Here is a 27760-nt window from a genome sequence, read left to right as displayed (position 1 = left end):
AAGGCGGAGCCGGATCACCCGAATTCCCGCCCTCAGGGTGTGCGGAGGCTGACGGGACGTCCCCACTATTTGCATAGCTCCTGGGACGTGGCGCAGCACCCAGGCCACTTCCGAGTTGGAGGGAACTCCATGTCCCAGAGTGCCATGGTGGCGAGATGTATTACTTCCGTTGTGTTGGAAGCGGCAGAGACTGGATCTGGGAGGCGGGTCCGCGTGAGAGTGACAGCTAAAGGCAAAGTGCGGCGAAGAGGGACCCGAGACCAACAAACAACTGGGCTGTGGTTCGTGCCTGAAATTCGGGGGTTGGAGCTGGGTGGCGGGGTGAATCCCCGGGTTTCTGTCCATTCTTGTCCGTAGTATGGAGCTGGCACTGGGTCCCAACGACCAAGACCTGCTGGGTTTTCTGCTAGAGGAAAGCGGAGATTTGGGGGTGGCGCCGGAGGAGGCCCTGGAGGCTCCGCTGGACTGGGAGCTGCCGCTCTCCGAGGTGAGTGGAAGTTCTGAGTAGGTGAGGCACGGGGCTGGGGGCGTCCATGAGGCATGGGATGGTGGTGATAGGTCAAAGCCTGTTTATTGAACCATGTGCAGGTACTGAGTGATTGGGATGTGGAGGATTTCCTGAGTTCCCTGCTAAGTCCCCCAGCATCGTTGAAGGCTCTCAGCTCCTTCAATCCCTGTCCTGTCAGTCATGATCACAACTACTCTCTCCCACAGGAACATGTCTCCGTAGATACAGGTGAGTCTGAAATATTTGAGGTTTATGGGGAGGAAAGTGCTCATGGGTCTGGCTATTCATACTTTTTCTTTTGCAGACAGTGGGAGCTGTGGGAAGGTGGCCCAGATGACTCCCCTGCAGGTGAAGGAGGCTGGAGAGCAGGTACTTGACTAACAGGAGGATTATTCCTACATTGCGCAAATGGGGGCAGGATTCCCCATTCCTCTGACAACCCCTTGCAACTCTGCTTCTCCCTCCCACCCTCAATAACCCCAGGAGATTGAGGAACTGATACTGACAGAGGAGGAGAAGAGGCTATTGGAGAAGGAGGGGCTTTCGCTGCCTGGGACACTTCCTCTTACTAAGGTAAGTCTCCCATTGGCAGGACAAAAGCTGGAGGGAGGTTTTATGAGTCTCGAGTAAGCTAATCTTGTTAATTTTCTATCAGTAACTTGAAAAAGGACCAACCAAGAAAGCAAACCCACTGTTGTCGAGTCAATTCTGACTCATAGCTATCCTATAAGACAGAGTAGAACTACCCCATAGAATTTCCAAGGAGTGCCTGGTGGATTCGAACCGCTGACCTTTTGGTTAGCAGCCATAGCACTTAATCACTACACCACCAGAGTTTCCCAAAAAAGGACAGAGGTGGGAAATTTAGCAAATTTGTTGGTAATGGGAAGCTGGGGCATATAGGTAATATGATGGATGCAAAATGCTGGTTTTGTGGGGTCTGAAACATACAATTTCAGTATTCTCATTAAGAAAAAAAAATCATAATTATCAGCACAATATTACTATAGAGCCTTGTGCAAGTGAGGGTCTCTGACACTTAGATTTCATTGACTTCGTAGTAATCCACTTCTGGCTGAATTATAGAATTAAGCTTTAGATCATTCAGTAAGGTTGGAGTAACAGTATAACAAGAATAAATATAAATTCCTGCGTTTATATTTATTGAGTGACTTCATAGGCCCGGTATTGTGCAACTGTGATGAAATCAATGTTCACTGACAGAATGGTTAAGGGAATTTAAATATAAATTTCTTGCAAGTACAGAGTGAGTCAGCAGGTCAGCAGGAAGATACGGCTACTGAGTGAATGGGACTTGGAGGCTGCATCAGTAGAGGTGTTGCCTTCAGAAGTGGAGTGACTATCCTGTTCTCTTTTGTATTTGCCAGGGCACATCTTAGTATTGAGTTTTGAACCCAGATATTTAACAGATATTAACAGGATGGAATCCATCCTGAGGAGAGTAGATAAAATGAGATAAAATTTTTGTCCAGGTTTTTTTTTTTTAAACTCTGAAGAAATGTCAAATGTCTTAAAATAACTAAGGAAGGTTTGTTCAACATGGCTTCAAAGATTAGATACTAGGTCAGTCCAATGGATAGAAATTATAAGGAGGCAGATGTGGGCTTGGGAGATTTAAAAAATATATAAAATTGTTAAAAGTGGTCCGGGCTTATTAACAGAGATGTTAACACCTGGTTCCCAGCGGCGTTCTGCACAGAAGCCGAGTGCATACTGGTCAGGTGATTGAACTCATTTGCCTTCCAACTCTTTGGTCCAGTGTTCCTCTGATGATGCCCCTTCCCCCATCTTCTTCCAGAAGGAGGAACAAGCCCTCAAACGAGTACGGAGGAAGATTCGAAACAAAAAGTCTGCTCAAGAGAGTCGTAGGAAGAAGAAGGTGTATGTGGGAGGTTTAGAGAGCAGGTATGAAAGGAAGAAGGGCTCAAGGGTGGGGGGAACAGAGGTAGTTGGAAATGATTTTAAAGGGAAGACAGAGGTCATATCCCTGTTATTCCCCCCAGGATCTTGAAATACACAGCCCAGAATCTGGAGTTACAGAACAAGGTGCAGCTCTTGGAGGAAGAGAATCTGTAAGCAACCCTCCAACATTAGTCCTTTCCCATCACCCCCATTTAATGCTGCCCCACTCTTTCCCCTGTTCCACACTTGACTTCTAACTGGGCAGCTCCTATATGCAATCTGGTACTTAGCCTTCAATGTGGGTCCAGGAAGCTCAAAGTACTGGCAGAATTCACAAATAACTATAACCAAGAAAGAGAAAGGAAGGAGGAAGAAAGACTTCAGGGGGTAGATGGCATTTGATAGTAGATAGGATTCTAGGGGTGAAGTAAACATTTCAAGCAGAGTGAGCACACCACCATCTGGTTTGGCTGGAACTCTGACACAGGTGAGTTGGGACCAGAAGGTAAAGGTTATGGAATGCCTGGTGAGGACTATGGGCATCATTGATCAGGCAGAACTACTGAAGGTATTTGCCAAAGGAATTTGTCAGGGTGGAGAGATTATTTTTTTTGTTGTTTGTTTTTAATGGGGAGCTTTAAGCATTTTATCTACAGAAAAGTGGTCACTGGCAAAAACAAAGTAAGGGATGATCCAGGGCACAGATGGAGGGGGTGGCCTTAACAGGAGAGTTTCATTGTATCTCAGTTACCAGGCCAGGGTGTGCTCACTCTCTCTTCTCTCCCTCTAGGTCCCTTCTGGATCAGCTGAGGAAACTCCAAGCCATGGTGATTCAGATATCAAACAAAACCAGCAGCAGCAGCACCTGTGTCCTGGTGAGGCTGGTGATGGAAGGAGACATCTTTTTCTCAGGTAGCGGGGGCAGGGTGCAATCCAGAGCCCCTTTCTTTATCTCCTTTTCTCTGTGCTCCAGGTCCTACTCTTCTCCTTCTGCCTCCTCCTCATACCTGCGATGTACTCCTCTGACATAAGGGGGAGCCTGCCAGCTGAGCATGGAGGTAAGAGGCTTGAGGCTACCATCAAGGAAGGCATGGGTTGGGGGAAGAGGCCCTGGCCTGCCCCTGAAAATCTTCTTTGTCCCCTCAGTGTTGTCCCGCCAGCTTCGATCCCTCCCCAGTGAGGACCCTCACCAACTGGAGCTCCCTGCCCTGCAGTCAGAGGTACCAAAGGACAGCACAAACCAGTTGCTGGACAGCTCAGACCATTTCCTCCAGGTCCCTGGCAATTCTTGCTGCTTTTTGAACCACGTGCCTCAGGATCCTGGTGCAGAGCCTCCCCTGAAGCGGACCCTCTCTGACCCCGTCTCAATGCACTCCTGCCTAAGTCCCATCCTTCCCCTGCAGACCAATCTCACAAGAAAGGGTAGATGGCTCTCTACCCACAGCCCCTCGTCTGTCATCTTGCAGGTCAGATACTCAGGCTAGATGGGAGGATGAGGAGGGCCTCAGCAAGAGCCTGGGAGCCCCAGTCTGTGTCCAAATACAAAGGAATGAGAAAGGGCTACCTTCAGCCCTGCCAGGAAGACTGAGGCTCAAACACACCAGACTTACTGGCTTTCTGGGTCTTTTATTTGTACCTGTGTTGTCTCTATCATTCTGTGAATGGGCCTGGTGGAATCAACTGAACCTCATCATACATTTCATGCAGCGAAGGGAGGGGGTAAGGAAAGAAATAAATGATTCTGATGTCTGGGTCACCTCCAACCCCTCTTTACTGGCACAGCTGGGTGTAGGGGGAGGGAGGTGTGATTGTCCTGGTGGCTCAGGGCTGCAGGAGATTGAGGGTAAGGAAGGGAAGGCCAGGCTAGAGGCTGGGCTTTTAGCTCCTCCTCCCACAGTTCACAGGGCTCACTCTGGGCTCAGGTTTGCTGTGGCTCCCTTTGGTCTAGCTTTAGGCCCCGTGTTTAGCTCCACTACTGGTCTGGAGGCCTTTCTACTCTGCTGTTGCTGCAGGGCCAGCTGCATGGCCCAGATGCTCAGGGGCCGCATGTAAGCCAGGGAGCGAAACACCCGCTGCTGGCAGTACGCCTCAGGAGTCTGGAAGGCCAGGCCCAGGCGCTCCCACACGGTGCGGTAGCAGCCTTCAGCTGTCCAGAAGCCTTTTGAAGTCAGGCCCTGTGGGTAGAGACAGAAGTCATACAACTTGGCACCCCCTGAATAACCACTTCAGCTAGACAGATGGAGACAACAGGGTCTCTGCCCTCAGGGGAGCTCCCACCTAGTGAGGGAGATAAACTTGACCAAAGGGCAAAAGCCCAAATAAAGGAGCTGGGAGGTATGCCAGGGAAAAGGAGGAGGCCTTATGGATAAGATAGCTTTGGCTGAGGAAGTCTGCTGAGCCAAGGTGCAGATGGTGGAGAGACGGGGGGAGTGCATTACCTCCTGGATCATGGTGGCGGCCAGCCCATAGACCACACCCACCCAGACTTCATCAGACTGGACACTGGATGTATCAGGGACACCATGGGGCTGCATCCCATTCACAGCCCCCATGGCCCCTCCTGCAAAGGCCTGGACATTGAACTCGAAGATAGTTTGGAGAGCACGGACCACATGTGGGGTAGGAAATACCTGGAGGGGCAAGGGCAGAAACATGGTCCCTTATACTGGCTTCCCACCTCCAGGGAGAACCCTTCTTTCTCTCAGACTCTTCCATCTAGTTTCTCTCACCTCTGTGTCTCCCTCTCCTAGACCACAGGCCCTCAGGAACCACTGGCCAGCACACTGGTCAGACATGATGCTACGGGACTGAGGCTGGGAGCTGCTATCATAGTTGTAATAGCGGCCTGGAATAGAAGAAGGGCAAAATAAGGCTCCCTGTGTTCCCATGGCTGCCTTCAGACTCCTTAGGACCTCTCCAACCAGCCTTCCCCAACTCACCATTCCACAGCAGCCTCTCGTAGGCCTCTTTGCCCCGGCTGAGGATGGAAGAAAACTTCTCCTGGATGTCTTGTGCCTCACACAGAGTAGCCATCTGGACCATCACAGCCACAGCTGCCAGCCACAGACCTCCACAATATGCACTGATCAAGGACATGGGTTTGGGGGTCAGACCAGCAGCTCCAGGCACTCCCATGCAATACAACAGGCAATGAGTCACTCTTCCCTGAGCCCCACAACCCGCTGGTGTCCAACAGGCAATGAGTCACCCTTCCCTGAGCCCCACAACCTAGGCCCTGTGGTGACCCATCCATCATAGGTCTGGTCTGCATAGCCTCCATTCTCAATGAGTCCATCATGGTCCTTGTCAAACTCCATTTCAGACTCCATCACAGCCTAGAGAGGAATCGAGATACTGAGGACCTACATACTAAGGAAAAAATCGTAGCCAGCTGGGCTCTCCCCAAACACCAGTCATACTGCTGGCACACTGGCCACTGCACACGCATCCCTTACCAGACACACAGGCCACATGTCCCTCAGGAAGCCCTGGTCACCCGTCAGGTAATAGTCCCGATAAACCTGCAGCACAAACTTCAGGTTCAGGTCCTTCCAGTCGGCAGTGTCATGGATCACATACGCATTGACCCGGAGCCATGGCTCGTCATCTGTGTGGAGGGAGGGGACCTGGTTCATTTGCATTGGTGGCTAGAATAGAGAGCACAAAAGTTGAACGAGTGAAGCTCACTGTGGGGTGGAGGGACTTTTACCTGGGTCCCCAATATCATGGGGGATAACGTTCCTCCTTTTCACAGGTGCTGTTAGCCCACTCATCAGGTACCGTCGTGGTGTCAGGTCTTCCTTGAGAGTGGCCAGAGCTGGGGGAGCAGTCAGATAAGTGGGTGGGAGTGGGCAGAGAATGGGCAGGGTTGGGGTGGGGTGCAGAACTGTGTGTGTGAGCCCAGAGAGGAACCAATAAGCACGGTGCAGATATGCGCTAATGGGAGTGGGAGGGAGAGACGATCTGAGTGACCAGGGATGTGGGCAGTTAAGGGGGGAGAAGGGGCACAAGAGGGACCCTTACCCATGTCATACTGCAGACTGAGCTCGAGTTTGGGCCAGAGCATGATGAGGGCAAAGGAAGCGTAAAAGTGGACATCATATGTGTTGTACATGCGATACTCCTGACCTGGAGGAGTAAGGAAGATACAGTTGCCAGAAATCCTCCTTCCCTTTCATAACTCCGTCCTTAGCTTGTCCTCTTAGTGTTGGAGGTGGGGCCCTGTCACCAGGCTACACCCTCCACACCCCAACCAATGTCCTGGGGAAGGCAAAACCCATCATCCAGCCTGTGGCAGGGCACTGACTGGCTTCAGGAACGTGGCCTGCCAGACACTAGCTCACCGGTAGCCCGTACCCTCAAGGTAGCCAAATCGTCCGTACTCCCGTAGCATGGGGCGGAGCTGCCTCATGCCCCCCTCCGGCTCCTCCGTTAGGGCATCCTCAGGAACTTCCAGCCATACTGTGCCTCCATCGGCCAGGAAGTACAGTTCATTGAACAGTGCAGATTTGTACCAGGCAGGCAAGGACCTGCGGAGCCAGGAGGAGGAAATGGTCTGAGTGTGGACCTCTGAACCTCCCAAGAAAGGAAGGAACCTGGGGTTCAGCAGAGAGTAGGGGTACCAAATCAACCTCAGTACAACTCTGCTGACTTTTTGGCTGGTAGAGTGAATTGGGAGTCCCAGTCAGAGTTTTGAGTGCCTGGGAGAAAGGCAAGGTGGCCATAGAGATGGGCCCCACTGGCACCTGTCCTCCAATATTGGGCTCTGCCAAGCTGAGATCCTCTCTTCCCAGTCTGCATATCGGCACAGTGCGTAGTGACTAAGGGCAGGTGCCGCACTGCCATCTTGACCAAAGAACCTTGTATACCGCCTGGGGTGGAAAAGCAGAGGGATGAGAACATGGGCTCCAGCTCACAGCCCCAGCCCCTTGGATCCCTTTCTAGACTCCATTACCTATAGTAGACCTGGCCTTTAGCTCCAAACACAATTCTGGGCATGTCCCAAGCCAGCGAGAACTCCAGGCAGCACCGGCCTCGAGGCGGCAGCTTGGCTGCAACACACACAGCCCCAGCAATGCCTACTCCTTTCTGAGAGGGGGTGCTCCGGCCTGAGAGAAGGGCAAGAGGAATAAAAAAAGGCAGCCTCTAGCCCCAGAACTAGGGAGCCCTAGCATGGGAACAAGGCCTATTCATTACCAGGCCTCCCACCCCTGTTCCCAAAACAGGGACAACCTCTCTTCCCACCACCTCCCTGTTAGACCCCCCATCACCAGCGGGGGAGTCCAGCTGTCCATCCTGAAGTAGATCCTGCCACACCTGCTGACCAGTGCTGTCAGGGTCAAAGGCTGTGATGTGGGTTACCGTGGTATCTGCCTGTTAAGGGGCCAAAGACTCTGTGAGGGGGAGCCCCGTAAGTACGCTGGATTCTGATGAACTCTCCAGCTCCTGTCACATACTCCCCACTTCCGAGTTCCAGTGGCTTAAGGGCTGTGGTGTGGGTAGGACTTACGAGTTGATGAAGAGGCCATGATGGGGTGGAGGCGGGCTGAGGGACCAGGGTGAGGCTAGGGGTTCAGGGGCTAAAGTATAGGACAGGCCTGTCCATTACCGTGAGTCGTGCAGCCATGGCCATTGTGTAGGGATTTGGGGGGGTTGGATGATGCAGCAGTAGGCCCTGTACAGTTTCCCCATCGCGCTCCAGACAGAAGGGCTCATTCCACAAACCCCCTGGGGCATCGTCCCTGCCCCCCAGTCCGTTCCGCATGGTGAACATGATGGACACATCCAGGGCTTCGTCCCCTTCATTTTCCACATCCCACACAAAGACTCCTACAGGCAGGCTGCTGTCCTGGGAGCAAAAAAGTGGACTCAGGTGATCCCTCTCAACCCCATTCCCCAGGATCAGTCCTGGGCACACAGGACCTGACTCAAATACTCCCCAATATACTCTCTTCTATCTCCCACTCCCATTTCCCTATATTCTCAGCAGGCTGCCCACCAGGAGAGAGAAGACTGGAACCAACTGGGTGGTGGTCCTGGGAAGCCAGTGTGATGTTACTGGCTCCAACCTCCACCCTTTCATAGGTCATAGAGTTTCCAGCAAAGGCAGGTCCCGGGGAAGCGGGCAGGGGCAATGGAGAGAACAGAGATGGGGAGCCTTACCTGGTAGTCATGGGGCAAGATGGGTGTGATTTGGCGGCAGGTGAGAGTGACATTCTGGCCAGGAAGCTGATAAACAGTCCAGGCTCGGGGATAGAGGGCATGGTAGAAGGCAAAGAACCCACAAAGACCCCAGTTCCAGCTGCGCAGGACGCTTGGGCGCTCCAGGGACAGGACTTGCTGGTATACAGTCTGCCCTTCCCGACGCAAGCACACTGTGAACTAAATCAAGAAGACAAATTAGGCTGGAACGGGGTAATGCACAGGCACTTCAAAGTAGTCTCCCTCACCTCAAAGTAGCTCCTCCCCTTCCAGAGCCTGCAACTGTTACCATCGTACCAGCAGCCTATCATCACCTAGGCCTTTCCTCCAAGCTCAGTGAGTTACCACCAAGTTCTCCATCTATCTCCCAAGCTTCCTCTGCCTTTTCTACTACCATGGTCTTAGTGACCTAGCCTAGGCCCTCACCATCTCTGCTTTTACCCTCTGCCCATCATTTGGGTATCAGAGTGAGCTTTCTTACACACAAATCAAAATATATCAGTCCCTGCTTATATTTCAGTGACACACCATGACCCTCAGGCTAAAATCTAAACTCTTCTACCTGGCTTTCAGTGCGCTTCTTGACCTGGCCTCTGCTTGCCCTTCATTATCCGTTCAAGCACCTATATTCTGGTATCAAATACTCTCTGGTCCTTGAGCACATTAACTTTTCCTCCTCCTTGCCTTGGCTTGGGCTCATGCTCCATCTGGTAAAACCCATCATCCTTCAAGGACTAGGTCAAACGCCATCTCCTCCTTCTCTTCCTGAAGCAGTGAGTCATTCTCTTATGTGTCCCCATATCCCTTTATTCTAGCACTCAATGTATTATGCTACAATGTATTTATTTACCATTCTGTGTCCCCCTCTGCTCTATGGGTTCTTTGAGGGTAGAGACCCTTTTTAGTTCATTGTGTATTTTTCTCCACCTACAACTCCACGGCAGAGTTGGTCTGTGTGTGGAGAGGATGAGCAAAGTCTCAGCAGTGTGTCTTTTTCTCAGTATACTACCTGTCCCTCTGATTTTGACACCAATGTGGTCTCACACTCTCCATTTTCTCTAAAATTTAGGCTCCTGGAGGGTAGGAGCTATGAGGAATAGGTAACTCTTCCCTTGGTTAAAACTGTCTGGTATTTTTACTGTACGTATAAAATATGTTTTCATGTTGTTGGAATAGTAGATAATGGTTAAGACCACAGGCTTTTAACCACAAAGAGAAGTGCTTCTGAATCTTTTCCATTTGCCAACACTGTGACCTTAGGTATGTTACTAAACCTCTCTGGATTTTAGTTTCCTCATTTGTAAAGTAGACAAGATAATGGAACTTAGCTTCTAGGATCGTTTTTAATCTTAAATATTAAACAAAAAGTGCCTAGTACAGTGCTTAGCACATGTTAAGCATGCAATAAATGGTAACTACCATTATTACTTTAACTGTAAAGTCACAATTCCTGAGGGCATTCCCTTTGGGATACATGAGGGGCGAGCCAGAGAGGAAGCCTAGGGCATGAGGCAGGACTGGTAAACCTGAACTGGGAAGGGCACTGTCATTCATTGGATTCAAGGCCTGCTAGTCATTTCTCCTTTGAAGATGAGCCGAAAGCTGGAGAAAGCCCTCCGACAGTAAAGAAGAACTTGGTGGGCAGCTCAGAAAGGGAGGTCGCTAGAAAAATATGATGAAAGATAACGCCACGTGCTCTGGCCCAGATGTGATGAGGGAGCAGAGGATAAAGAAGAGAAGCTTCAGAAAAGGGAAGCAAGCTAAAGATTGAAGTCTAGGAGAGGATGGCTTTCTAGGCCCTAAGCCAGAGAGACCCCAGAGGAGTAATCACCAGCAGAGAAGCTGACCTTTAGCTGAAAGACGGCAAATCAGGAAGGGTAGTAGGTGCTCTAGGAATCTTTTTTTAATTTTCCATGCATTTGTAGAACTTTGGGTTTTGTTTCCCTTTAAGGTCCTACTAATGTTCTTTCATCCAGGTTAAGTGATCTAGGAAGTCTGTGTACTTTCTGTGGCTGGGTACTGGTTCAGCTGGTAGAGGTGGGGCAGCAAAGGAGGCAGGAGGCATTTACTAGAGAAATGGAGGGCATGGGTGCCATGGCTGTTTTGCTCTTTCAAGGACTGTTTGCCCTGGGTCTTATTCCTACAGTATTTCCTAGTATAGTACAGGGCTTGGCACACGGAAAGCATCATGAAAGTACTTACTGAATCACATACACATTTAACTGCCACATCCTACACTAGCCAAGAGGTTCTTCCTGGCCTGGGGAGGTACTATCCTGGGCCTTTCCTCCGCTCCTGGCTCTTACTTGGTCAGCAATGACTGTCTGATGCTGGTACATTCCAGGGTTGAGCTGCCAACGACAGAACTGGCCTCTCCAGCCACGGGTGATAGTACCTCCCCCGATGCCACCCAAGGGACAACCTAGAGAGAGAATCAGAATGGTCAGTGGGTGGATGAGAAAAAGAAAATGAGCCTATTTCTTACTTTCCGTACTATAAGGATGGGTTCCTCTTAAAAACCTAGGGGATGGGGCAGTGCAACTTGCATAACCTGGAGCCCTTTCCCTAACTTTGAGGCAGACCTGGAGGGTGAGCCCTCTCTGAGCAGGGCAGAGCTGGGTGAGACTCACCATAGATCTGTCTCAAGGGCACGGAATTCAACATGTCAATGAAAGGTGTCTTCTTCTCCACTCGGGTCTTCTGGTACCACCACTGAAAGTACCTGAGGAGCAGGAGGCAGTGTGAGGGTTAGGAGGTAGGTGGGTGGTGCTTCATGGGCTACACTTACTCTCTCCGGACACCCAGCTGTTACCTCCCACTAAATGGCCTGAAGACCCAACACTTCCTCTTCCAAACCTCTCCTCCTATTGACTTCTCTACAATTTAGTGTCCCTTCATCTTTCCTGTCACCTTAGCTCACAGTGGGGCTGTCATTGTTTCTCCTCTCTACTCTCCTCAGAACAGGTTTTTAATTCTTTCCTTACCTCTCTAACTCAGCTATCACTGCTTTAATTCAAACCTTAGGAGCTCTTATCTGAGGCTTTGAAAGGGCCAGGTATGGTTTCCTGGCCTGTATCACCCCCCGTCAAGAGGAATAAGCACAGAGCTTTCTTCTTTTTAGAATGTTTATTTTCTTCCCAAGTATAAAAGGTAAAAATTTGGAGAATACAGCAAGTGGAAGGGAAAAAACCTTACCCATAGGCAGTCACTGTTTACATTTTGGGGTATTTTCTCTAAATTTTTGTTTAGTGCATCATTTAAACTGGAAGCTTTCTGATTTTGCTCTCTCATACCCTCTGAATAAAGCCTTCTAAAGATCCCAGTATTTTTCTGGTCTTGTCACAGCCCTATTCAGAACCTTCTGGGGGTGTATCTAATAGACAAGTGATTCACTTTGGGATTCAAGGCTCTAACATCTGCCCCAGCCTACCTTTAGTCTTATTAAACATAAATTCCCATTCAGGGTGAGTCCTCGCTAAGCAACCCCTCCCCTGCCAGACCCTCTCCCACTTCCACTCTCCTCCACACCCCAGACATTTTATGTCCATTGTTCAAGCATAACACTTCTAACCATGTAAATGGGTAAGTAACTCCTCTGAGCCTCAGTTTCTTCATCTACAAAATGGGATACCTTCTGCCCTACCTACCTCATGGCATGGTTCAAAGGATCAAATGACATAATGGGTAAGAAAGCCATAAAGTGGAATACCTGTGCTAGGTACGATTAATACTTGTACAGAGAGTATCTCAACTCCTAATCAAACACTGCCTTGTTATTTCAATGTTCCTCACATGAGTCTGACAGACTTTTAGGTTCCTTAAAGAAAAAGACAGTGACATTGGCTAGCTGAATATTACCTACAGCTCCATGTCCAGGGGAGGTTCCATGGTCTGCAGTCAATAAATATTTGCTGTATTTACAAATGAATGAATGTACAAACAATAGGGCATAACAGAGATAAAAGACAAGAGGGGAGGGAAAATGTGATTAAAGAACAGGGAAAGCAGATTCTGGGGGTAAAGGAGAGGGAGAGAAGACAAAAGATGAGATGATGCAAAGGCTGAAAATTCTCTCAGGCAGCTCAGAAGAAACTGGACTTTGAAACTAGAGTCTAGAAGGAAGGATTGGTGAAGGGAGGGAGGGAGAAGAAATGCTGAGGACAGGCAGAACAAAACCCATTGCCCAGCAAGCAGATTCCGATTCATAGCAACCCTATTGGACGGAGTAAGTAGAGCTGCTCCCTTAGAGTTTCCAAGTTTAGAGTAGCAGACTGCCACATCTTTCTCTCACAGAGCAGCTGGTCAGTTCAAACCACTAGCCTTTTGGTTAGCAGCCAAGTACTTAACCACTACACAACCAGGGCTCCTTAGCAGAACAAAGGAGTCTAGAGTAAGCACTCAGTATTTATTGAATGAATGCTCCAGCTGGAAAAGAGATCAAAATTGAGCTCTTACCATACTGAAGCCTGAGAACTCTGTCTTGTTGGAGCTTTCTGGGAGTGTCTCCATCTCAACTCCCTCTTAGGGTCTACTTCTCTCTCACTCAATCTAGCAGCTGGCCATTCCTGGCCTATTTGGCCTACTCTATAACTTCTTTTTTTTTTTTTTTATAACTTCAGCCTCAACTCTGGATTATCCAGAATTTTTCCTTGTCTCACTCCTGCTCTCACTTCAATGCAGGACCTCATCCCATTCCAAAAGCCCTATGTCAGTGACGCCCACCCTATCCTGGTATAGGGAGCCAAGGTCCAGGGGGCTGAGCACTGCTTCAGGCCTCTATGACTCAGGAGCTGAGGGAGGCTTGATGCCCACTAGTTCTTGACCTCATTGTTCCCACCACATGTACCACACTGTGCTTCTCTCAGTGTCCTGGCCCTAGACTCTATTTTCACCCAAAGGCTTTCAGGTCAATGTTGGGCTGGGTCAGCTTCAGAAGAAGCCCGGAGGGATGATTTTTCTCTGGTACAGGCCACCCACAGGAATTAGCCAAGAAGCCAGATATCCAGGCAGTTCTGATCCTTCCTACTGCCTAGCGCTGGGGTAAGGCAAATGGCCTCCTCACCCCCAACCCCATAGCGCTGGCCTGGAGAAGTGAAAGGTCCCCTACTTAGGGGTTGTCGGAGCTGGGTTTCCCAACCTTTATGCCTCCCTCCTAAGCTGTGTTTCCTGTGTGGACTGACTCAGGATGACCTCAAGGTGATGCTTTCTGTCTTCATATCCACCTGCTCCTGTTAATAGGTCTGGTTCCTCATCACTAGTCTTGGAACTCAGTGGGGATCTATCTGGAGGGATCTAGAGGGGGAAACAGAGCAGGCTCTGGAAGACTTACCAAGAGCTCTGGGGGACATCTATGGCAGTGGCACTCTGGTCAGAAGTCTTCTTTTTTTTTATATCAGAGGCTGTCTATCCCAGGATAGAGTGACCCACAGCTCTCTTCACCCCTCCTTGGGGTTGAGAGCTGGCAGGCTCTCACCCATTCCCTAGAGCTAAAGCTTGACAAGGAAAGAAGTGGATGGGACATGGTGTGCCTAAATGAGGTACAAAGCCTGCCTCAGAAGCTCAGGGGAATCTGAGAACCTCCCTCTCACAAAAAAATAACATTGTGTCAGTACTACAGCAGCTACACTATCTTTTCCTACTTTGCCACAAAGTACAGAGGGGCCCCAGGTTACAAACGAGATCCATTCCTGTCTGTCTTTAAGTTGAGTTTGTAAGTAAATGAAAACAGGTACATGATTCTTATTTTATTCAGTATCAGTCAGACGTGTGTCTTAGTATATATTTTACCTTTTTATGCACATAAAACACTTAAGAAACACATCCAAATACACTGAAAAATAATATTACAGTAATAATAACTACATATGGTGCCATACAGGAGAGAGTGGTGCCTGAGCTCTTTATTATGCACCGTTGTATTGAACTCAAATTTTAAATGCAATTGGCTTTATAGCAGTCTGTTCTTGAGTACAAGTTGTCTGTAAGTTGGACGTAACCGGGGACTGCCTGTATAGCTTATCCCAAGGAGAAGAGAGTATGTGTGAGGGTGACTGCAGGCCCCGATGTTCCTATTCTTTTTCGCTGAAAAGACAAGAAGATGCTGGGAGGAAGGGGGTTGCAAAGACATGTGACCTGGTCTCACTCTCCAAAACCATGAACCTAGAATATGCTGGGGATAGGGGCCACCTGATGGGACAAGGAGCCCACCTGTTTCTCACCCCTTTCCACTTCTGCTGGAAGCCTTGTGCTGGAACAAAGTGAAGCCAAAGGTTCTCTAAGCAATGGGGTGTACTCACCTGAAGCCCACGCCCACAAGCTTTATCATGTTGCTTAAGGAGATGTTGTTGGCATCAAAGGGTTTCCTCTTCTCTGCAAACTCATGAGCTAGGCAGATGCGCCAGCCAAAGGGAGGCACCAGGTATCCTTTAGCTTTACCCTCATAGGAAGCCATTAGCTGCCCAGAGTTCTCCGGGTTGCAGCAGCCCGGCTCATCTTGGGGTCGACTGTCTTCAGGGTTCTCACAATCCGCAACCTGCACGGCCTCAGCTCCTCCAGTATCTTCAAAGCAACAAACCCGCGGATCCTCTTTGCCGCAGCTGGTCTGCTCCGAGGCTGGGATGCTGGTTTCCATACTCCCAGTACCCTGGGTCCCCACGACCTCGATGGGCCCTGGTCCCGCGCCCTCTGGAACAAAGTATCTCGCCAGCCAAGTCCAGAACCGGACGCCGGTTGTTGTTAGGTGCCGTCCCGGAGGGCCAGGTGCTGGGGAAAGCTGAGGTGAGCTACTGCCTCTGCGAAACCGAGGAGCTGTTGCTGCAACGGCGGCGGCAACAGCAATGAAGCCGCCTCGGGCTCTCCCTTGGTCGTCTCGCTAGGTCCTGGGGAAGAAGGGTCGGGACTCATCCTCGTTGGGCCGCGGCGATCAGAGCGCCCGCCCTAAGGGCGGCTGGGCCCGCGGAGAGGGGAGGAGTCCCGGCGCCAGCCCGCAAGGCACCGCCCCCGGGACCTGCCCGGGAGCTCGCTGGGCGGCCGGGGCGGGCCGGGGGCCAGGACTGCCCGGTCCCTCAGCCGCCGCACCAGGGCCTCCAGGGCTGGGCGCCGGATCCCGCCGGCGGGCCTCAGGAGCAGCCTCCGCGCCCGGCTGGGGCCCGTGGGAAGGTGACCCTCGGCGCCGGGAGCACTCGGGCCCCTTCCGGTCCGGCCCTGCGGGCACTTCCGGCCGGAAGGGGCTCGGTGGGGGGGCCGAAGGGAAGTCCCGCCTCTGCCCCGCTGCCGACGCCGCGGACTCGGCGGCTCACCCGGCCCGGTCCTGGGAGGCCGGGCAGGTGAGGCCTCGGTGTGCCGAGACCTCCGGTTTCGACCGTGCGAGGTGCCCGGCCTAGGGGCGTGGAGGGGCGGGCAGCCATGGCCTCGGGCGGGGACGTGGAACTTTAGGGAAGGGGGACGGAGGCCGGCCTGGGGCTCCCGGCAGGTAGGGGAGAGGGCCGGGGGTCTGCGACCCAGAGCGACGCCTTCCCCCTAGGCAGTACTGGGGCCGGTGCCACCCGTTCGTGCCTCCCGTCCGCCTGCCCACTCCTCAAATCCGCCGCTTTTCTCCGGCACCCGCACTGTGATGCTGACCGCCCACCTCCTCAGGCCTCACACCCGGGTACGGGCCTCAGACATCCTTGCCGTGGTGCTGACCTCCGATCGCCCTTATTTCCCTCTAGATCTGATTCCGGAGCTGCCATGATTGAAGTGGTAGCAGAGCTGAGCCGGGGACCTGTGTTTCTGGCGGGGGAGGCGCTGGAATGTGTGGTGACCGTCACCAACCCCCTCCCCCCCACGGCTACTTCAGCATCCAGGTGGGGATGCTGGTACTGAAGGAAGAAGGTGGTCCTTACGGGAGAAAAACCCAACCCAGTGCCGCCGAGTCGATTTCGACTCTGGAGGGGAGCCTGGTATCTGTAGTGCCAGGCGGGAGCTCAGGTTGTCCTGCAGCTAGCTACACCACGACCTTCTCGCTCATTGTTCTCTCATCGTAGGCAAGGGCTATTTAACAGAAGATGCGGATGACATAGCACTCCTTCCCCCTCCCCCATGCCCTTTATACCACTGTATACTTTTCTTTGTTTAATGGTTTCTCTTGGGGGTTCTGTATTTCCTGATCGCTGGGACTGCCACCTCACCTTGTTGGTGTCCTCTGACTGTGGTAGGTAGTTGGAAGAGCATTTGTGAGGTCAGGGACTACCTTCTGATGCCTCCTTGTCCTCTTTCCATAGTGAGGCTCTGGCCTGGGCTAGTGCCCAAATCCACTGTCAGTTCCATGCCAGTGAGAGCCGAGTGGAACTGCCTCCCCCTGATTCCAGTCAGCCAGATGTCCAGCCTGAGAGCCAGACTGTCTTTCTGCCTCACCGAGGTTAGAGATGGGGCATTTACCTCTGGAGGGGGATGGAGCCATTGTCGTCTAAGGGTGAAATTGTTAAATTGTTCATTTGGGTTGTATGGTCCCTGTCACATTGGGGATGTAAAAAAAAAAAAAATTAGGGGAATGAAATTACCTCTTTAGGGGTCTAAAGACTATGTTCCTATCTCACACCAGGAAAAGAAAGGTAGCTTAGCTTGAGGTGCCCTTTGTTAGCAGTGCTTCACTGCCCCAACTTGCTGTGCTAGCCTTGCCCAGTACTAAACAGCAGGGTCATGACATTTCTGTCCATCTTACCTCTTCTAGGAGAGAGGGGTCAATGTATCCTTTCTACTCCACCAAAAATCCTGTTCTGTGACTTGAGGCTAGAACCTGGAGAGTCCAAATCATGTGAGTGACTGCCCCCCGCCTCTGGATCGCCTTCTAAGTCTCCTGGAGGGAGGCCTCCTCTGGCTGCCTCTGGCTGCCCTGACTACTGCTTCCCAATCAGACTCCTACAGTGAAGTGCTGCCCATAGAGGGACCACCCTCCTTTCGGGGTCAGTCAGTCAAGTATGTCTACAAACTGACCATTGGCTGCCAGCGTGTCAACTCCCCGATCACTTTACTCAGGGTCCCTTTGAGGGTTCTTGTGCTGACTGGTAAGTAAGGGGCCCTGGGGGGAAGGGCTGGGGAAGAGCCTCACCAAAGCAGAAATGGTCTTAGGGGGCTTGTGAAGGGGAGGAAGGGAAGTTTCTTGGTCTTAATGAAGATGACAGGGAATTGGGGAGGTAGGATTCTGGAGAATAAGCTGACATGAGTGTCTTTTCTTACTTTCATTCCTCTCAGGTTGCAGTCTAAAACCCTAACTTCTGCTCTCATTTCTGTTCCCTCCCAGCATTACCTCCCCACTCGCTCTCTCCCTAGGCCTTCAGGATGTCCGGTTTCCCCAGGATGAGGCTGTAGCCCCATCCAGTCCATTCCTGGAAGAGGATGAAGGTGGAAAGAAGGATTCATGGCTAGCTGAATTGGTTGGGGAGCGCCTCATGGCTGCCACATCCTGCCGCAGCCTCCGTGAGAATCCTTTCTGAACTGTCCCACCTTACCCCACCCTTATAGTATTCTTGTCTCAGAGAGAGTTTTTTCTAACTTCTGTGTTCATCAGTGAGGATCCATTGATATCTCACATCAGGTTATAAAGAAAAGCTCCACCTTTTGGCCCCATGTTTCCAGTCTTGGGCATTGCCAGTGTGGGCTTCAGGCTTACAGCTTCCCATTCTCCCCAGATCTGTACAACATCAGTGATGGCCGAGGGAAAGTTGGGACATTTGGCATATTCAAATCTGTATACAGACTCGGCGAGGACGTGGTGGGAACTTTAAACTTAGGGGAAGGAACCGTAGCTTGTTTGCAGGTGAGAGGAGAGAGGGGCTTCTGGGATACTGGGCCTGGAGGGCTAGGATGGAAGGAGGAGAAGGGCGTGCATGAAGAGGGGTAGTATGTAGAAGTGGGTAGTGTGTTCACCCCGGGTCCCTCTGATGGGTTAAACAGCTTGAGGTTGGGCTGCCCTCTCACCTACAGTCAGCACTTCCAAATGCCTGCTAGCCTGCACCTTTCTCCTTGCTCCCAGTTTTCAGTAAGCTTACAGACTGAGGAGCGGGTACAGCCTGAGTACCAGCGGCGTCGTGGGACAGGGGGTGCCCCTTCTGTGTCCCATGTGACTCATGCCCGGCATCAGGAGTCCTGCCTGCATACAACCAGAACCAGCTTCTCCCTCCCCATTCCTCTCAGCTCCACTCCAGGCTTCTGCACAGCAATTGGTGAGACTGTGATCACTATGGAGATGGGGTGAGGGGTGGAAGAAAGCAAGTCAAATGCTATGCTTAGGTAGAGCATAAGGGATCCTGATTTGTAACACACCATCAGACATACCTGCATCCGGTCTCTTCCTGAAACCTTTCTTCAACCTCTACTCCTGTTTCCTAGACTCACTGACCCCTAAATTCTTTTTTTTTTTTAAATAATTTTTATTGTGCTTTAAGTGAAAGTTTACAAATCAAGTCAGTGTCTCACACAAAAACCCGTATACACCTTGCTACACACTCCCAATTACTCTCCCCCTAATGAGACAGCCCGCTCTCTCCCTCCACTCTCTGTTTTCGTGTCCATTTCACCAGCTTCTAACCCCCTCCACCCTCTCATCTCCCCTCCGGGCAGGAGATGCCAACATAGTCTCAAGTGTCCACCTAATCCAAGAAGCTCACTCCTCACCAGCATCCCTCTCTGACCCATTGTCCAGTCCAATCCATGTCTGAAGAGTTGGCTTCAGGAATTGTTCCTGTCCTGGGCCAACAGAAGACCCCTAAACTCTTAACAGCTCTGCAGAGTTCCTTCCCCACACCTACGTGTTGGAACCCTGTGATGCACTGGATCCCCCAGCACTTAAAGCTACCTAGTCTTGATTGTCCTACTCTGGGGTTATTAGGTACTTGACACTGTTTTCCTTATCTGACTTCTTTGGCTTACATACAAGATTTCTCCAGAAAAACCCTTGAACCTAGCTCCCTGCGCTGTGACTTCTTCTCTTTCTGAATAAAGTTTTTCATTCACTAACTACATCCTGTCATTGGCTTTTAGTCCTGTTGGCTTCTAATGCTTCTATCTATGTCTTTTTTTTTTTTCCAGTGTCTCTAAAGTGGCGACTGCATTTTGAATTTGTCACATCCCGAGAACCAGGTTTGGTACTCCTACCCCCCATGGAACAGCCTGAGCCTGCCACCTGGACAGGGCCTGAGCAAGTGCCTGTAGACACCTTCAGCTGGGACCTCCCCATCAAGGTGCTGCCTACGAGCCCCACCCTGGCCTCATATGCTGCCCCAGGCCCCAGCACTAGCACCATAACCATCTGAAACTGGCCCAACTGCATACTTGTCTTCAGGATACTGGGAACCCAGCACCTGGACTCTAGTAGGGCCCACTTTTCCCACCTGGGGCCCAATGGCATGGACAATGAGAGGCAGACTTTCAGCTGTAGCATTAACTTATTTATTCAGAATAAATTGGCAGCTACTAGTGGTTTCCCTAGAAGTGGCAGCAGCAGTGGGCAGTCAGCAGAAGGGTGATCAGATGAGTTTAACTGGAGTGGGGAGCAGGAGCCCCAGGATCAGGAGTGTTAGCCGAGCCCCACTCTAGGTTGGGTCCTCCCCCTTTGCAGGGCAGCCGAGGGTCAGATTTTTGCACCAGGGAGAATTGGCAGGTTCCTGCCTCCTGACGTACCTCACATCCAGCGGGGAAGTCGATGGGATGCTGGGACCTAAGGAACCAAAGGATAGGGAAGGAGTCAACAGAGTGAAGGACCGCCTCTATCTCTGCTCCACATCCCTCTCTCCCAGCATTCCTCCCATATCTTCCTTCATTGCTTTCCTGCTCCCCCTCACTAAGCTCTAGCCTACCATATATGGACTTTTTCATTTCATGACAGGAATATTTTCCTTCCAGATACACCCTTGTCCACTTTGTAGCCTGATGGCTTATCTTTCATGCTGTTGTTGGTACCTTCAGGTTTGGCTGTCTCATACTGCTGCTCTGTTCATTCTCACATCACGGCAATCTAGTCACTCCCTGGCCATCCCTTAGGCACTCATGTCTCTGGCCATCCTTGGTCACTTACGTGTCACAGCAGCCCACACCGACGGGATGCAGACAGGTGCAATGGAAACAGTCCTTGCGGAGCCAAGACTCACCCAGGGTAAAATATTTCCCTTCATAGTGACAGGGAGCTAGGGAAAAATGAGAAATGTTAGTGTATGTGGGAGTGGTAGAGGTAGACAAAATCCCTTCTTATCTGGGGTGGAAGACAGTAAGAGCATACTCTCCCATATTTAGTTTTCCTTTTCTGCTTTAGAGCTGGAGAGAGTTTAGATATTCTGCCACTCTGACACAGGATCATCACTAAGCCCTTCACCCCAACTCTTTCCGCTCCTGTCCTTTCCTGACACCTCCCCCAGCTTTACCTTGAGCTTGGAAGTAGCACTTGCTGTGAACTCCTGGGTACTGGAAGAGTAGAGACATCACCAAGCAGATGATCCCCTGGCTTCCCAGGGTCCCCTTGGCCCGTCCAGCCCAGAGCATCCTTAGGGTCATTCCTTCAGCACAGCCCTCTTGGACCCTTTGTGGCTTCTGTCTCCTTGGCTTTTCTTTGTTTCTTTCCTTGCGTTTCTTTCTCTCTCCCTTGGGCTCCTTTCTCATACCATCTCAGTGCCCTCTGCTCTCATAGGCTTGGGGATGTTTATAAAGTGAGGACCCTGGCCCCCTGCTGAGCAGAGCTGGAAAAGCTGTAACTCTGTTTCCTGAGGTGAGGGCATGAAAACAAGAGGTCTAACTTTAACAAGCTGTGAGCGCTGATTCATGCCCCAGCACAGCTAGGGGGAGGGAGGTAGCCATGGAAGGGGCACTGAACTGGGCACTTCCCCAGCAAGGAGTTGGGAGGGGTGAGGGCCCCCAGGTGGTCCCTAGATCTCTTCCCTGGCCTGGAGAGGAGGAAGCATTCCACTACACCCCCCACCCCCAACACACACACTCCAGGGGTGTGTATGCTGGGATCCCTGCCTGGACCGGAGGGAGGCATTTCCTGGGGATGGCTAATTCTGTGCCCCAGCCAAACCATGGAGCTGAAGTGGGGTGCGACAGCCAGAGGTTCCAGGAGAGGGAACAGGCACCTGGAGGGCAGGATGTGTTTCGATTAGATCTCGGGGCAGGGTCTCTTTGAAGTAGCCTAGAGATAGGGCTGCTCCTCTGAGATGGGGAGGGTTCTGTTCTGCAGGCATCCCAGAGGTGAACTATCCATTGCGCATTACCCTAAGACATATAGTAGATGCAGAAGCATACCTGGAGATGGTTCTCCCCTCCCTTTCAGAGAGGAGCATCTCCTCTAAATGCCCTAATGGTATGGGTCACTCCAATTTCAGAGGTAGCCCCTCCTTTCTTCCTCTATAGGATGGAATGAGGTTTTAGGAATTTATCCTCCAACATCCTTCTTTTGAGTTTTCAGAAGGTTCTGGAGGACCTCAAGATGGGTGATTAAGAACATAGGCTGTGGAGTCAGATTACCTGGATTCAGATCTGACACCACTTACTAGTTATGCAACCTTGGGCAAGTTACTTCACTTTTCTAAGCCTATTTCCTCATCTATAAAATTGGAGATGATAATACCAACTCATAGTATTGTCATGAAGATTAAATGAGATAATGCATGTACAGTTCTTAGCATTGTCTGGCACATGTTGTTGTTGTTAGCTGACCCTGTGTACAACAGAAACACTGCCTAGTCCCACACCATCCTCAGCAATCATTGCTGTTTGAGCTCATTGTTGCAGCCACTGTGTCAGTCCATCTTGTTGAAGATCTTCCTTTTTTTCGCTGAGCCTCTACGAAGCATGATGTCCTTCAGGGACTGGAGCCCTCAGAAGAGATTAGTTACTATGATTGGTGCTACAGCTGAAAGACTTTGTTTTGTTTGAATGACATTGAGCAGCTCCGTTTGCACAGCTGAGGGGTTCTGTCTGAGGCTGCTATCTCCTGGTATAGACTTCTGCCCTGTCACAGTCATGCTCCATGTCATCCCTACCACCTCCTTCAAAAACAACTACCTCTGAGAGCATTTTAGTTTTGGTTCTTGTGTCCTTGAAATTCTGAATGTCTGATTTGAGAAACAGCAGTGCTGATAAATACTTACTGTTTTCCCCAGGTCAGTACTCTCACCTCTACCCTGGAAAAGTCCCAAAGTTAGGTCCTACAAGATAACTCCATTTCTCCCATCCCTGCTGACTTGGAACTCTTAATTCTCCTTTCTTTCCACTCTAATGCTAGCTATGTCTTTGGTATAAGGCCCTTGCAAACTGGATTTTTTTTTTTCACTTTTGCACACTTAAAGATTCTTGTTCCAAGTTTTTCCTTGTTATTTACAGGGTAATATCACTTCAGCATTTATTCCATTTTTTTATTAGGCTCCAGTCCCATTTCTTCTGAGACTCTGTCACCTAGTAGATCAGATACAGTTACTTCAGGCTTTTTCAGGAGCCCTGGTGGTGCAGTGATTAAGAGCTCAGGCTGCTAACCAAAAGGTTGGCAGTTCGAATCCACCAGCTGCTCCTTAGAAACCCTATGGGGAAGTTCTAATCTGTCCTTTAGGGTGGCTATGAATTGGAATTGATTTGATGGCAATGAGTTTACCCTGCCTCTTACCTCTTCGACATTCAGAAATAACTTCGGTCTACCTCAAACTCCCTAGCTGTCCTCTTCCGGGAAGATAGCTTGGATGGAGGTTCAGACTGCACCAAATATTCGCCCTAGTCTAGTCTGAACCCTTTCCATTTCAGAGGAGCAAGAAAAAAGAAAAAACTCAACCTTGTAGTAGGATGCCTGTAGGCTGTGTGTGAGGAGCATGTCCTTGCCTCCTCTTGGCTGTAGTAGGTGGATTAGGCCTGTCTGGCACAAGGACCCAGAAGTCTTTTCATCAGTAGCTCTGCTGCTGCTTTTCTGAGGGAGGGGGTTCAGCTGACACCCTAGAAGGCTGCTGCAAACCAGAGCCACCCCGAGGATGAGAGTCGGAAGCTACTGAGCATGAAAGTGGTGGTAGTGGTGGAAGGTGAAGGGAGCCAAGTGGAAATGGGGGTGGGGAGAGGTGATGGGGACAGAAGTGAGCCACCTGTAATGAAAATGAGGCAGGTATATTGCAGGGAGCGGGGGAGGCCCTTGCGGGTGTAGGGGACTTTGGGATGAGAGGCTGGGGCTGAGCCAAAATCCCTCTGCCAGAATTTGGGGAGCAGCGAGGAGGTGTTGGTTGAACTGGCTTGCATGCCTGCGGGTGTGTGTGCGTGGAGTGTGTGTGTGGGGGGGGTGTTTTTCTTGGGGGGAGCGGAGGAGGTGTGTGTTTGTGTGTAGGGGGATGTCAGTGGTCAGCGCTGAACCTCTGACTCCTGGAGGAGAGGCCCTGTGGGGCGCGGGTTGTGGGAGGCGCAGCGGTTGGCCCGCAGGACCGGGAGGGAGAGGCTGGCGCGCGCCGCCCCGCGCGGGGACAAGGAAAACATCCGCCGGAGGCCCGGCCGGGCCGCGCTCCAGCAGCGCGGGGCAGGTGCGCCGGGCGAGGAAGTGAGCGCATTCCGGCCCCCCGGCCGGGCGGCCCTCCGGTGAGTCACCACAGACCCCCGCCGCCGTCGTGCGGCCGGATAGGAGGGATCAGCCGCTGCGAGGAGGGAGAGAAGAGCGGCCTTGCGGGGGTCGCGGGCCTGGGGAGTGAGCTGGAGCTGGAGCCTCTCAGGAGGCGGTTGGCGGGAGGCATCCCCGGAAGGGTCGTGAAAGATCCCCAGACAGATTTGGCGGGGAAGCCTCCGAGAGAGTTTATGGGGGAAAAAATCTCCGCCGGTGCCGGTGTCCTAGTTTCTCCACAGGCACGAAACACAAAATAGACGCTTAATACAGTTTGTGGCTGAATGGAGGAGGCACGTGGGGGAGAGCCCTGGGAGAACGTTGTGGGGCCGGGAGAAGGCCCCAGGTAGCGGGTACTGGAGAGGGAGAGGGGAGTGGGGCTCATGGGGGGAGCGGGGGTCATGAGGCTGGGGAGCGGAAAGGCAGGAGTTCGGGGACAGGTTTGGGATTGAGGAGCGAGCGCTCTGTTGACTGGAATTACAGAGAGAGAACGTCCACTTTGGGCCTTGGAGAACCAAGCGAATGTAGATGGAAGAGAAGAATTCCACATCAGGTGGGAAGGTGGGCCAAACGCCAGAGATCTGCCTAGAGGCCTCTGTGGAGAGCGAAGGGTAGGTTTTAGGGAGCAGCAGGAGTTGGGGTTATTTGGGTACATGTAGCTAGATCATTAAAGGCTTTGAATGCCAGAATGAAGAATTGACTTTGGTCTCAGAGTGGAGCCATTGTTGGTCTTTGAGCAGGAGAATAGTGGGTGTCTTAAAAGTGAGGTTATAAGTGTCTAGCATTACTGCTTGCCATTCAGCTTTTGTCAAAAATTAAATACCGATTTGCTAATATTTACAGTTATTTAAATTTTGCATGACCAAATTTATCAAGCAATATAAGTGATTTTGCTGAGTTAAAAAATTTTAAAATAAAAATAGGAAAGTTGAAAAATCTGATTCAATATTTGATTTAAAACCCAAAGGAGGCTATCAAGATTAATTCTTAGGTGCAGAACCTTCTTCTTTGTCTTGATTTTATGCCATTTTCCCCTCACTAATCTGACTGGAATCTGTGCTATCAATGTCTCAGTTCTTCTCTATGAGTAGCAGAGCACTTATAGTCTTCCTCTGCTGCATCTTATGGTCTTTAGTCTTAATTTACTTCTGTGTGGTCATTTAACCTGAATCAAATAAAAACATTTCTTGGGATGGGGGGCATTGGGCTACAGTGTACAAAGACTTGGAATTCACAGTTTTACGTGTTAGGTTACTTACCATCTTCTGTGCACATGTATGTAATTATTTTCTGTATTGACCCTGCAGCTGATAAATAGAAAGCTAAAGCTGTTTTATTCACGTAGTATTTCTATGGCATGGCAATTTGTTAGCCTGTTTTCTCTTCTAAAATCAACTCTGAATGGCATTTGGTACTTGTCCCAGAAATTGACACTAAGGCTATCATGAACCTTATAATTTAAGTTATCTTGGACAGTTACAAGGATTAAGGATCTTTATAATTTATTTTAAAGACCCTTAAGCCCTGCAATAGCCCTTTCCCCCCAAACAAGAAAATCTGGGTCAGTTAATGAAAAATAGGAAATTATTTCCTATTTTGGGCCCTGTTGCTTTATCCTCTGCTCTTTCAGCCCTTGCCCTACCTTATTCCCAGTGGCCTTTTTCTGCATTCCTTCTTTGCTCTGCTGGGCATCTTTAGAGGAAAACTTCACACCGACTTCCTCTACTATAAATTCTCTCCCTCCCCTCAACTCTACACTTCTCTTTGCCAACATACACCACTACTACTTCATTGAATTTTTTAAAAACCCACAGCCCTTTCTGGATCTTTTCCATCCTTAACACTGTTTTGAAATCCTCTTTTTCCTCCTTTATCTTTGGTAAAACCTCTGAATTTTAAAAAGCTAGACTTTCATTATTTATTATGTGATCCTCTTTTGCCTTCATTTCTCTTTACTACTTTTTTCTTATTCTGAACTGTTTCTGAACTCCATTATCTGCCTTGCTATAATGTCTATATTTTTTCTTAGTTCTGCTTTTTGAAGCAATGTGAAAGAAATCTACTTGTTTTTCAATGTGGCAGTTCTTTGAAGATTTGAAAAGAGTTTGTTTTTTGCTAGCTGTTTGTCTAAGTTTTTCTCTTTACTCCAGTGCTATCCAATAAAACTTTCTGTGACCATGGAAATGTTCTCTACCTGAGCTGTCCAGTCAGTAGCCGCTAGCCACATGCGGCTATGGAGCACTTGAAATGTCGCTAGTGCAACTGAGGAACTGGATTTTTAATTTAACTTAATTGTAATTACATTTAACCAGCCTTCCCTCAACATTAAAAAACAAAAACACTTAAAATTTTTTTTTAATACCCACGTGAGGCAAGTGGCTATTGGATTGGACAGCACAGCTCTAAACTCTGGGAGTTAGTGTTGTTACATGGGGCTCTCTTAGCCACGTCAGAAGTCTTATGGTCACCTCAAACACAGTAAAAACAGGCATAACTGGGCTTTTAAAACTGTTGGGAGGCTAATCTGACATGTCACAACTGAGAAAAAAACAAACCCTACCCCTAAAGTACTGAAGAGTAATGTCAGTTTCTGTTGAATTTTCTTAGAAGGGATACAAGAGGGTCATATCTCACATTCCATATCCCAAACCAAAACTTTAAAACTTTCTCATCCAGTCTCTTTTCTCCTAAAGTCCTTCTCCCATTCTCAAAAACATCTTTCCTCTTCCTCCTCCTTGAGCCTTAATCTTCATTCCCCTCTTTGAGCACCACCATCTGCCCTCTTCCCCTTTAAGAAGAATTCTCACTAGTGTTCTTGCTTCCCCAGTTTCCCTTTCTATTCATTATCTCTGCTTTTTCTGTACCCACCGCTTTTGGAGGTGGTTAGGGGTTACCCAGCCCAAATTTACTGCCATCAAGTCAGTTCCAACTCATAGTGACCCTATCGGACAGAGTAGAACTGCCCCACAGAGTTTCCAAGGCTGCAAATCTTTGCAGAAGCAGACTGCCCCATCTTTCTCCATCAGAGTAGCTGGTGGGTTTGAACTGCTGACCTTTTGGTTGGCAGTTGAGCACTTTCACCACTGTGCTACCAGGGCTCCTCTGGTTAGGGGTAAAGGTTGTAAATATTTACAAACTTTTTTTTTTCCCTTTCTCACGTGTTCCTAACCTCCTCCTAGCAGTTCTCTCATTTTCTTTTTTATCATTGCTGGAGATTTTTTTATTTAAGCATCCTTTTGCAGAGGAATCTCTAATACTTACTTTTCATGCCAGATCTACACTTGACAAATCCTAAACTGCTTCTTTATGGTTGCCTTATCCATTTGTTTTTTCTTGCTTTTGGTTTTTATTCTTTGCTCATTTAAAGATATTTTCATCTTTAATAGGTTTGTTTTATTTGTAATAGATATATTATTTCTTCACCATTCTTCTGGGGATAGGTAGACTGCACCCCATGAGAAAGCAGCATTCATTTCCTGCTTTTGTCACCCACTGCCTCATCTTCCCCTAATTCCCTTTTTGACTCACCAGTGTTACTG

At 50.0% G+C, this 27760-nt stretch overlaps 4 protein-coding genes across 9 annotated transcripts; 2 read left to right on the top strand and 2 right to left on the bottom strand.

The window, feature by feature from the left end:
* Positions 1-50: 50 nt before the first annotated feature.
* CREB3 (cAMP responsive element binding protein 3) lies at positions 51-4187 on the top strand. Of its 4 annotated transcripts, XM_064291746.1 has the most exons (10): positions 51-487; positions 559-588; positions 715-736; positions 813-877; positions 992-1081; positions 2328-2434; positions 2533-2601; positions 3222-3306; positions 3405-3489; positions 3578-4187. In XM_064291746.1, the coding sequence occupies exons 1-10, from the start codon at positions 359-361 to the stop codon at positions 3913-3915; spliced, it is 1020 nt and encodes a 339-aa protein (XP_064147816.1). In that variant the 5' UTR covers positions 51-358; the 3' UTR covers positions 3916-4187. The 4 variants fall into 4 exon arrangements, with proteins under 4 accessions (XP_064147816.1, XP_064147818.1, XP_064147815.1 ...); XM_064291748.1 differs by lacking the exon at positions 559-588; XM_064291745.1 differs by lacking the exon at positions 559-588 and having other exon boundaries at positions 589-736.
* Positions 1955-15499, bottom strand: GBA2 (glucosylceramidase beta 2). Its single transcript, XM_010587847.2, has 17 exons — positions 14929-15499; positions 11263-11354; positions 10939-11054; positions 8594-8812; positions 8040-8279; positions 7702-7804; positions 7386-7539; positions 7177-7302; positions 6788-6960; positions 6455-6559; positions 6141-6248; positions 5887-6038; positions 5660-5766; positions 5371-5513; positions 5161-5276; positions 4870-5061; positions 1955-4605 (listed from the first exon to the last, which is right to left on the bottom strand). The coding sequence occupies exons 1-17, from the start codon at positions 15261-15263 to the stop codon at positions 4339-4341; spliced, it is 2748 nt and encodes a 915-aa protein (XP_010586149.2). The 5' UTR covers positions 15264-15499; the 3' UTR covers positions 1955-4338.
* Positions 15500-15772: 273 nt separating this feature from the next.
* RGP1 (RGP1 homolog, RAB6A GEF complex partner 1) lies at positions 15773-27475 on the top strand. Of its 3 annotated transcripts, none has more exons than XM_023545152.2 (9): positions 15773-15790; positions 16342-16476; positions 16894-17030; positions 17343-17426; positions 17527-17676; positions 17942-18088; positions 18301-18428; positions 18645-18834; positions 19700-27475. In XM_023545152.2, the coding sequence occupies exons 2-9, from the start codon at positions 16361-16363 to the stop codon at positions 19921-19923; spliced, it is 1176 nt and encodes a 391-aa protein (XP_023400920.1). In that variant the 5' UTR covers positions 15773-15790; positions 16342-16360; the 3' UTR covers positions 19924-27475. The 3 variants fall into 3 exon arrangements, with proteins under 3 accessions (XP_023400920.1, XP_010586147.1, XP_003407339.1); XM_010587845.3 differs by lacking the exon at positions 15773-15790 and adding an exon at positions 15829-15957; XM_003407291.4 differs by lacking the exon at positions 15773-15790 and adding an exon at positions 15869-16001.
* On the bottom strand, positions 20147-21262 carry MSMP (microseminoprotein, prostate associated). The gene is made up of 3 exons (XM_003407290.4): positions 21028-21262; positions 20685-20793; positions 20147-20327 (listed from the first exon to the last, which is right to left on the bottom strand). The coding sequence occupies exons 1-3, from the start codon at positions 21260-21262 to the stop codon at positions 20147-20149; spliced, it is 525 nt and encodes a 174-aa protein (XP_003407338.2).
* Positions 27476-27760: the final 285 nt, after the last annotated feature.

Source organism: Loxodonta africana, chromosome 9 (genome assembly GCF_030014295.1).
Source record: "Loxodonta africana isolate mLoxAfr1 chromosome 9, mLoxAfr1.hap2, whole genome shotgun sequence".
Lineage (NCBI taxonomy): Eukaryota > Metazoa > Chordata > Mammalia > Proboscidea > Elephantidae > Loxodonta > Loxodonta africana.
Note: the sequence above shows the minus strand (reverse complement) of the source record. Positions and strands in the feature narration are given on the sequence as shown.